At 40.6% G+C, this 10,480-nt stretch overlaps 1 protein-coding gene and 1 non-coding gene across 2 annotated transcripts; one reads left to right on the top strand and one right to left on the bottom strand.

Moving 5' to 3' along the window:
* Positions 1-6,865: 6,865 nt before the first annotated feature.
* On the bottom strand, positions 6,866-6,972 carry LOC145565919 (small nucleolar RNA R71). The gene has a single exon (XR_014095273.1). It is a non-coding gene; the product is annotated as a small nucleolar RNA R71 (small nucleolar RNA).
* A 2,254-nt stretch (positions 6,973-9,226) lies between these two features.
* On the top strand, positions 9,227-10,033 carry LOC145636584 (uncharacterized). The gene has a single exon (XM_081688164.1). The coding sequence runs from the start codon at positions 9,227-9,229 to the stop codon at positions 10,031-10,033; it is 807 nt and encodes a 268-aa protein (XP_081544290.1).
* Positions 10,034-10,480: the final 447 nt, after the last annotated feature.

Here is a 10,480-nt window from a genome sequence, read left to right as displayed (position 1 = left end):
TGAGGAGAAATGTTTCAGTGTTAATATGGTTGTAAATTATTCTAACAAGCCCCAAGCTCTTGAAAAAGATCCCTTGGAGGCGGTATCTTGTGTTGCATCCCTTTCAGATGAGATAGACAAATGGCAGAAGGAAGTCGACGCAATAGAAAGAGCACTCTACAATGTTGGTCTTGGTTTCGAGGATGAACAAGTGGAACCGATCGAGCATGTTGTGCGAAGCGAGCCTACGGTAAGTATTCCGCCAGATCGAGTTGCAAGTGTTGAACGCAATGACAATTTAAAGCAACATTCGATTGAAGAAGGGTGTTTAGTGCGTAGCATTGAAGATCCCCCATTCCAAGTCAAGGAGGATCCACCAGATAAGGCGACTTGGCGTCCCACAGGTTATGTCAGGAAGCCGCATCGCAGCCTAAACATCGCTAGACCGGGTGAGAAACCACCCGATCAAGCGTTAGGCCAAGGGTCCTAGGAATTGTACTTGGTAAGAAGGTCGTGCGGGACCTAGATAAACCAGCGTTTTGCGGTAGGCAACCCGTATTTCATGCTTTCTAGTATGGTTTTCCTTTTCCTTATTTTTGTTTTTATTTTAGAGAGGTGAGGAAAGTGATATTTTACCATTTTTTAGTGTTGTTGTACAGGTATGAATTTGACAGGTTAAAAGACTTAGAAAAAATTGAAGAAGAAAAGAAATCGGAGAAACTCCAGGGCTTGGTACGGGCCCGATCGGGCGAGGCACGCCCGATCAGGCGCGCAAGTGAGGCAAAAAACTGAGAAAATTTCGCCCGATCGGGCAAATCTGCCCGATCGGGCGCGCAAGCAGAGCTGATTTCGTGGCTAATTTAGCCCGACCGGGCGAAGCTTGCCCGATCGGGCGCAAATCGAGTGAGAAGGAAAGAAATATCGGGCGAGCAAAGGGCGAAAATTTTGTTCGAGTTCGCGCCCGATCGGGCGCGCAACTTGCAATCTGGAAATTTCCCCATTCGCCCGATCGGGCGCGCCTACAGCCCGTCCCCCCTTTATTTTCTTTTCTCTTCTTTCTTTCCTCACTTTCCCCTTATTTCATCTTCTTCATTTCACTTTCTCTCTCTAAAACCTCCATTTCCAAACCCCCAACTCACACTTCATTCCAAGATCTCCTCCAATTCTTCCATCCAAACTTAAAAATTCTTACATTTTCCAACTCCTCTCATCTTCCTCTACAATCTACACTAAATTTTCAACACTTTCTCTCAATTTCTTCTCAAACCCTAAGAGAGAGAAAGCTTCAATTCCTACTATTTTCACATTAAAATGGCTTTCAAGAGGTCTAGAACTGTTAGGGGTGAAGGATCGAGGCAACAAGCACCTAGCATTGACCCGGAGTTGCAAATTCCGGGGTGGGAGAGGGTGGTCATCACCACCCAAGAGCAAAAGCAAAGGATGCTCAACCTCATCACACGGCAGGTAATTCCTACCCGTTTTATTCACCATCCTACGCTTTCTAGACTAGGAATTGATAAACATGTTGAAAAACTATTCAAAGGAATTGGCATGAGTGGTTTGTTCAATTTACACTATGATACTTATGATTATTTGACTTTAGAATTCATTTCTAGTTTTAATGTCATAAAATCAAATGCTCTAATCTCTCATGTTCAATTTCGATTGTTTAATAATGATATTAGATTGTCCTTGAAAGATTTTGGAAAATTGTTTGAATTGAAAGCCGATAGACCAATTGAACCACCCCAAGACAACATTACTTTTGTCTATCGTGCTCTAACAGGGAATCCTAACTTAAACCTCCAGCATGCCAAGGGCACTTGGATTCAACATCCCGTGCCAAAACTTTGGCAACGGTTTGTTAGCCTTACCATCTTTGGGAGGCATGAACCGGCTAATGTGAGGAGACATGAACTAGAACTATTAGGATCATACATGATTCCTAAGAGTGACAAGCTTTACATAGTTCATAGGATGGCCCAACACTTTCAGAGGGTGGCCAATGCGGCCAAATCGGATAGGTTTAGGGTCCCAATTTACTTTGGTGGGTTAGTAACCCACATAGCGGTCAAATACCTTAGTTGGACTCCTAACGGTGATGGTAAGGTAGACGGACCGACCTTAATGGACGCACCCTACTTAGGAGGCCTTAATTGGTTAAATGTGATAGGGGGTGAGACTTGGTGGGTGATTCATAGGGAGTCGGGTAGAAGAGACAACGCTTTCACCTTGCCTAACCCCTTGACTAAATTTGAGAAGGGTCTTCCCTCTTATACCTTTGAATTAGGAGACCAAGGGGAGGCCCAAGCACACCACCAAGCACCTCCCTCACCACCACAACATTTCCACCAACCATCACCCCAACACTACACACATAACATTCCCACTTCCTCAACCAACTACAACATCGACCCTAACGCCCCATATGACTTTTCGGCTTTTAGAAGCCAATTGGATCGGATAGAGAGTGGGCAAGGGAGGATGGAGGGTATGGTTAGGAATTTGGACACTAGGGTAGGAGCCCTAGATGCTAGGGTTGGGTTGTGGAGAGGAACTTGGGGTGGGGCTTATACCCCATGTATGATGATTATGCCCGTCGGGGGGCTATTCCCCCCGAATCACTTGTCCCCGATTGGTTCCAATACCCCTAAGGGGGATACACGGACCCAAGTGCCTTACGGTACCTATGTGGACTATTCATCGGTCCATGGATATGGGACCGATGCTCCTTTTGGTGGGCTTGGGGGGAATGTAGACCCTAACTATTTTGCAGGTGGTTCGGGGTATGGAGGTGGTGGTTCGAGCCATGGAGGGGCCGGTTCTAGCCATGGTGGTGGTGGCTATTCGGGGATGGATGAGGATGAGGAGTAGGTTACACTCCCAAGTCAATGAGGGCATTGCTTGATTTGGCTTGGGGGGTAATCTTTCGCTTTTACTCTTTTTCCTTTCTCTCTATTTACGTGCTTTCTAGTGTAGTTTTTATTGCTTTCTTATATATGAAAAATACAAAAAAAATTTAAAAATACGTTCCAATGAATTGTAAATCATGCTTCCCTGTGCCCCATACTTGAGAAAATTTGTTTTGATTCTTGGTATTTGAGGATGAATATTGTGGATTTGTTGGTCATGATTTGAAGTCTAATTGTTTGGATTCCTAAACTTGCGTCAATTTCGTCCAACTACTTGTGAATATAGTGCTTGACTAGTTGATTTGGTTAGAAAATGTGTGATAGTTCCATAATTCCTGGTATGTCAATGAATTTGAGTATTGATTTGCAACTATGAGTAGTGTTTCATGACTTATTATTATGCACATGAGGAGGACAAAGGCGTTTATTCTTTTAGGTAGCCTTCAGAGTATTTAGATACATTTGTTCCCTTCTTGTCACCCATGTTGTTGCCTTGACCTTTTTGTTGTTTAAAGCCACATTACAAGCCTTAATTGCCCCATTGGTTACTAGTCCCAAGCTTGGCTTGGGGGAGCTATTAGTGAGTGAGGTGAGGGAGTTTGTAGTGTGCACATTATTTGCACGATTTGGGTAGGTTTTGAAAAGTAATTTGTTCTTGATCATATTTTTGTTTTTATGAGTTCGAAAGTTGTATATATTTGAGAAAAATAAAAGTGTGATGAAAAAAAGAAGTTCAAAAAAAAAAGTGAGAAATTTGAAAAAAAAAAAAAAAGAAAGTGAACTTCTAAGAAAAAAAAAAAGAAAAAAATGTTTGATGTTCAATTGTTCTAAGTGAAGGTTAATCAAAAGAAAAGAAGAAAAAAAAGTTGAGTTTCAATGTAAATATTTCAAGTTATGAGTTCAAGGTTTGTTATTCACTCTTGTTCCATATTGTCATATTTTTATGAGTGAAATTGTAAGAGTTGGGATTGTTTATTATGATTGGAGTATATTTGGTTGATGTTAGACTTGGTTATGTAGGAGATGTATGATCACTATTTATTTTGATCATGGGTTTTATTAGGATATGGCTCCTTTAAGCATAGCTTTTCTCTCACTTAATCCCAAATTTATCCTACCTTTACCCTAGCCTTACATTACAAGCTTAAAAGACCTTCCGATCTTGTGCATAGAAGTTATGTAAATGTGAAAGTGTTGTTTTTCAATACAAGTTATGACTTGGCATATTTCGAGTCGACTAGTAGGATGAGCATTCAATGTTTTTTATACACACGAGAGTGTGAGTTGGGAGGGCATTGTTCACATTAAAGGGGTTGGGTGGAGAGCGATCGAGTACATTCTTTACTCGCCACATAAATGAGAGTAGAGTGTGTGAGCACTAGTCTTGAATTCTATATGCTCTTGTGGTTTGCTCTACTTGACAATTGTTGGGGAGGAAGGGTGATTAGATGAATGAGATTGATTGATGTTGAAGCATGTTCATTTAATTTTACCATTGAATCGTTGGCTTTTGATTTGTTTATTGGGGTGAAGTATGTTTTATATGTTCATTGATGAGCTCTTTGCTTAGGGACAAGCAAAGGTTTGGCTTGGGGGAGTTTGATATGTCTATTTTATATAGTGTTTTACCCCCGTCCCGTGGTCATTATTAGTGGTGTTTTTGGCTCTTTCGGGCCACTTTTATTACTAATTTGTGTCTTCTAGTGTTTTCGTAGTTTTAGTTGTATTTTACAGGAAATTGCACTCTTGGAGCATTTTCCCGGGCCTTATTGGATCGACTACGGAAGCTAGAAGGACACGATCACTTTTGGAGCCCAAGATCGGTGAGAGCCGGTGACTAAGGGCTCGGTGATTTGGATCACGAGGCATTTGGACCATGTATTCGAGACCCGAGATGAAATATGGATTGGGCCGAGAAATCTAGCCCAATCGAAGTCCAAGCCTCGAAGGAGAAGACCGGGCCCGATCGGACAAGCCTAGCACGATCGGGCGGATGCACGCAAGGGCAAGATGCGTGCTGGTGCGTGGCTCAAGGCGCGCCCGATCGTGCGAGGCTTAGCACGATCGAGCGGTGCAGTGAGAAGAGCAGTGCGAGAAAAAAGGCGCACCCGATCGGGCGGCCTCTAGCCCGATCGGGCGCGTGTTTCTGGAAAGGCTCTTTTGACGAGCAATTAGTTTCTAATTAGGAGTTGTTTTAGTTAGGTTTTAAGTATGTTTTGGAGGACGATTAATTTGACTTATCTGTTTCTCTCTTAGACTTTCTCTCTCTACTTAGTTTTCTCTCTCTTAATCTCTCTCTAAACTTTTGATCTTAATTCTTTCATTAATTCCAGATTATTTTGGTAACGATTTCTCTTCCTTTAATCTTATTTATTTTATTCCTTTCATCATTATTTATTTTATTGCCTTGATTAGTTTAGTTTTTAATATGTGTGAGTAGTTTAATTTCTAGGGTTTATGGGGATCCATAAATAATATGAAGGGGTAATTTATTGTTGTTGATTATCAATGCTAGATTAATTTCCTATTGATTGGATTAATGCTCTGTGACTAGATTAGGCCTATCTTTTATGCATGAGTTTGACAATATTGATTCGAGAATCGAGAGATGAGAATTAATGTTTAGGTTTAGTTTCAATAGGCAAGTTACTTTATAAATGGTTAAGTCAAGATTCGAGAGATGAGATTTAATGCCGATAAATTAATTGTGTGATTGTAATAAGTAGCGAGAGCCCTTTACAATCTGGTTAATTGATGCATTGATGATTGACTATTATTGATTATTGGTATTGCATGATAATTTCTTATTGAATTGTTTTAATGTTTTACAATTGCGGCTTGTAAAAGTATAGCAATATTAAATTGATGAATCGAGCAGATGTTAATTTGATATTAGAGGCTATTTTCAATAAGGACTTAGATCTAGTAAATTGCGAGAGCCTTTTAGATCTATGTTGATTAATAAATTGCGAAGCCTGTTAATCATGTTATTTATGCAACGTCAATGATTGATTACTATGTTTTACCCTGGAGTATTATTTATTGGTGAACCTGTGCCCTAGATCCTTTTATATATTGTTTTCTTCCTATTCTCAACCTCAGTAGTTTAGTTCCTTGCTTAATTATAAATATCGGTTACTTAAATAATTTAGATTATATTAATTAATTAGGAGTAAAAAGACTTGTTTCCCTGTGGAGATCGACCCTACTTCCCTATCTACCTTAGTTAGTGATTTAGGTAATTATTTTTTATTAGGGGATACGACTTTACCCTGTCAAAATTTGGCGCCGTTGCCGGGGAAACGGTTTTATTTTTATTTCTGATTGTTTTTGTAGTCTAGATTATTTCTCTTTTGTCTCAGAGAGCGTTAGTTCTCTGAGGCAAATCTCATATTTGCTTCTAGTTTTTGTTTATGCCCAGGTGTTCCAGATCAGGTTACATCCCATTCGATCCTGAGATCGAACGTTCCTTCCATAGACAGAAAAACTTCTACAAGCAAATCCTGGCGGATTCTGGTGATACTAACAATAATCACCGCGATCCTCCAACTGATTCTAGCGATTTAGAGGTATCATTAGACACAGAATCAGAGATGGCGGCTCCAAAGAAGCTTAGTGATTATTCACAACCAAAGCTTACGGATTTTCCACATCTCACCCCTACTCCGGCTCTTGATGGGGTTCAATTTGAAATCAAACCCCAATTTATAACGATGATAGAGAGGAAGCAATTCAGTGGAGCCAAGGGTGAAGACCCGAATCTTCACATTGCTGACTATTGTCAATATTGCAACACCATCAGGCAAGTCGGGGTCACTCAAGACCAAATCAGGGAGATTTTCTTTCCCTTCTCTCTAACTGGAAAAGCTAAATTATGGTTTAATGGCTTAAATAGAACTACACTTGGTATAACTGACAGGGAAACTCTTGTTTTGAATTTCTATAACAAATATTATCCTGCAGAGAGAACAGCAGTACTACGGAGTGCGATTCAGAACTTTGCCCAAGAAGCCGATGAGTCTTTATATGAGGCTTGGGAGAGGTTCAAGGACCTACAAAGAGAATGCCCCCACCATAATTTAGCACAATGGCAGTTAATCCAAGCCTTTTATAACGGCATTGGAAATTCTTATAGAATAATTTTAGACTCTGCAGCTAGTGGGAGATTTATGAATCTTAATGTTGATGATGCAAGTCAGGTTATTGAAGACATGGCGATACACAATTCCCAATATGGGAATCCCAGAGGATTTGCTAACAAGGGGAAACATAGTGTCGACTCTGTATCCTTTTTGCAAGCTCAATTGACCTCTATTTGTAAAAAATTAGATAATCTGAGCACTGCTAGTGTAGCTAATGTTTCTGCGATTAATAATAATTCTAATGAGGCTTTCTGTGAGAATTGTGGTATTGTAGGTCATTGGGAGCAGGATTGCAGGAGTTCCGTGGAGCAAGTTAATGCCTTCCAAGCTTATAGGCAGAATAACCCATACTCCAACACTTACAATCCTGGGTATCGGAATCATCCATACCTTTCCTACCGGAGCACTAATGTTCAAATCCACCACCACAAGAACCACAGGTGCCACAGCATCAGCAGTAGAAATACTATCATCCCAACGCTAGCCAGAAGAATCAACCACAACAACCCCCCTCATCTTCCGACCCTTCCTTGGGGGAAATTAGAGCAATGTTGGTCAATATGCAAAAGCACATGGAGAGCAGAGATGCGACAATTGATCAAATTTTAGCGCATAATAAAATTGTAGATAATCAAATTGCACAACTCTCCGCTACTCTACAAGAAATTGTATGAAACGGTTGCAATCTAGTTCGGTCACAAATTGGGAGTTTTGATTAGGTATTTACTATGGAGACAAACACTAGGGGGAAATAGGGATCGACTCCAACCAAACCAATGGATCAAAACAATAGGCAAGCATGAACACAAATTGGGTGATAGAGAGGGCACTCAACATTGCCTTCTTTCGAAGCCAGAACACTAAGCATTCCTAAACCAAACTCAACTAACAAGATAGGCCAACCAAGTCTTAACAATGAGAAGTAGACTACTAACTCGGGTTTGTCTTTCGATCGGTCCAAGAAAGTATTAAGGCACAAGCAATTGGGATTTCTCACCTAATTGTTGCAACTAATTATACTACCACATCATTCAAACAAGGAACCATAATCAAGAGGAATTTAGCATAATCATATAAGAAAAGGCTCACAACTAGACTCCATCTCTCAATGCAAGCATAAAAGTGAATACATGAGCAATAAGTGGCCATCCAATTACACATGCAATTAACCAATTCTTTAACAATCAATCATCAACCCAAAATGAACATGCAAGCACAAACATCAATCAACCCATGGCTTGGTTGGGTCTTCACCCAACCCCTAGCTAATTAACTACTCACTAAACATGGTGAAGGACATCAAAATAACAAGTTCCAATTCGAACATTAAATTAACAAGTTGAGAGGAGTAGTAGGAATAAGGTAGATTGGACATACAACAACAATTAAGCAAGATCAAGAGAGGAATTTAACAATTCAAAGTAAATAAAAACTGAAATTAAAGAGTAAGAGATAGAGGAAAGAGATTACTTAAAATGCTTCAAAGTTGAGAAATTGTTGAATTCAAGAGAACAATCTTTAATTAATCTACTACAATGATTGAGTTTGAGAAAATCTAAGCTAATTAATGAGGGTTGAGAGAAACTAAGGGCCTAAGAAAACTAAAGGGAAATAAGATGCTAAAATCTGAAGTCAAGCGTTCTATTTATATGCCCAAAAATTTCATCGTAAAATCCGTCAAAATCGGGCTTCAAAACAGGAGGAGCGCCCGCTCCAGTAAGTAGGAGCGCCCGCTTCTGGGTGTGGAGCCTCGCTCCTGGGCTCTCTGTATTCCCTCTCCTCTTGCAGCAGTTTGGGGCAGAATGTAGGAAAACAAGGAGGAGCGCCCGCTCCTTGAAGGCTGCACGCCCGCTCCTCTATTTGCAGGGGGAGGCAGATTGTGGTGCTGGGATGAGGAGCGGCCGCTCCTCTAAGGGTGCACGCCCGCTCCTGCCTGATAATGCTCCCTCGAGAAAGTCTTCATGCTCATGCTACTTAACCATAATCTCATTGCACCTACAAACACGAGCACACATATAAACAGAAACGGGGAAGCCAAAAGATGCAAGTGTGTACAAAAAAAGAGTTAGAAAAAGGGATTGAAGTGGGGAAAGAGTACAAAATCGTGTTTAAAATGCCATGATAAGTGGAAAAATAAAACACTTATCAAATGTCCCCTGCGTTATGTTTAGAGATTTTAATGAGATAGTAAGTATGTCGGAGAAGGATGGTGGTGCGATAAGAAGAGAGAGTTTAATGGATGCATTTCGTGATGCCATTGATGTTTATGAGCTCCGCGACCTTGGTTATAAAGGGTGCATTTATACATGGAAAAGAGGGAATTATGTTGATACGGTGGTGAGAGAAAGGTTGGACAGATTTCTTGGTGATGATAGTTGGTGTGGCTTACATCCAAAATATTCGGTCCAACATATGGCTAGGGTGTCTTCGAACCATACTCCGCTCTTACTTGATACTATCAACTACTATGAAAGGGGGAGAAAGAAGAGGTTATTCCGGTTTGAGGCAATGTGGTTATCCAGAGAAGATTGTGGTGAAGTGGTTTCGAAAGCTTGGAGTGATGGAGAGGGGTGTGATCCTCATGCTCGAATTGCTTTATGTGCTGAATACTTGAGGAAATGGGCTGCAACTTCTTTCGGCACGGTGAAGAAAAAAATAAAGTTGAAGGAGGTGGAATTACAGGAGGCGCAAGCTGCTCATGTGGATGCATCGATGCTAGCTAGATGTGAACTTCTTGTGGGAGAACTTAATGAATTACGTTGCTTGGAAGAGTCGTATTGGTATGCTAGATCTCGGGCTAATGAGATGCGTGATGGGGATAAAAATACGGCTTATTTTCATCGAAAGGCAAGTCAGAGGAGTAAGAAGAATCACATAGCCGGTCTCTTTGACTTACAGGGGAATTGGCAGGTGGGAGAGAGCCATATCCAGGCCAAAACATTATGGCATACTATTTTAGCTCATTGTTTGAGACGAGTAACCCCTCCGGATTTGAGGTAGCCTTTGAGGGAGTGGAGCACATTGTGTCGGCAGATATGAACAATGTATTGGATGAGGAACCTAGTGCGGATGAAATTAAAAACGATCTTTTTCAAATGCACCCTAATAAGGCGCCAGGTGCGGATGGTATGCATGCTTTATTTTTTCAGAAATTTTGGCACATACTTGGCCCTGATATTGTTGCTTTAGTTAAGAATTGGTGGAATGGCTTGGTTGATATTGCTGAGATAAATAGGACGTGCATTGTGTTAATTCCTAAATGTAACGATCCTAAATTTATGACCGAGTTTCGGCCAATTAGTTGTTGCAATGTGATTTACAAAATAATATCAAAAACTATGACAAATAAATTGAAGATGAAACTGGATGATATTATTTCTGTAAATCAAAGCGTCTTTATTCCGGGGCGATTGATCACTGATAATGCTATGATTGCTTTTGAGATCT

The sequence above is a fragment of the Chenopodium album genome, chromosome 1, assembly GCF_948465745.1.
Source record: "Chenopodium album chromosome 1, dcCheAlbu1.1, whole genome shotgun sequence".
In the NCBI taxonomy this organism is placed as follows: domain Eukaryota; kingdom Viridiplantae; phylum Streptophyta; class Magnoliopsida; order Caryophyllales; family Amaranthaceae; genus Chenopodium; species Chenopodium album.
This window is presented reverse-complemented; position numbering and strand designations above follow the sequence as displayed.

Bases quoted from the DNA above. Each gene is read 5' to 3' on its own strand.
- LOC145636584 (XM_081688164.1), top strand. From the start codon at position 9,227: ATGTCGGAGAAGGATGGTGGTGCGATAAGAAGAGAGAGTTTAATGGAT.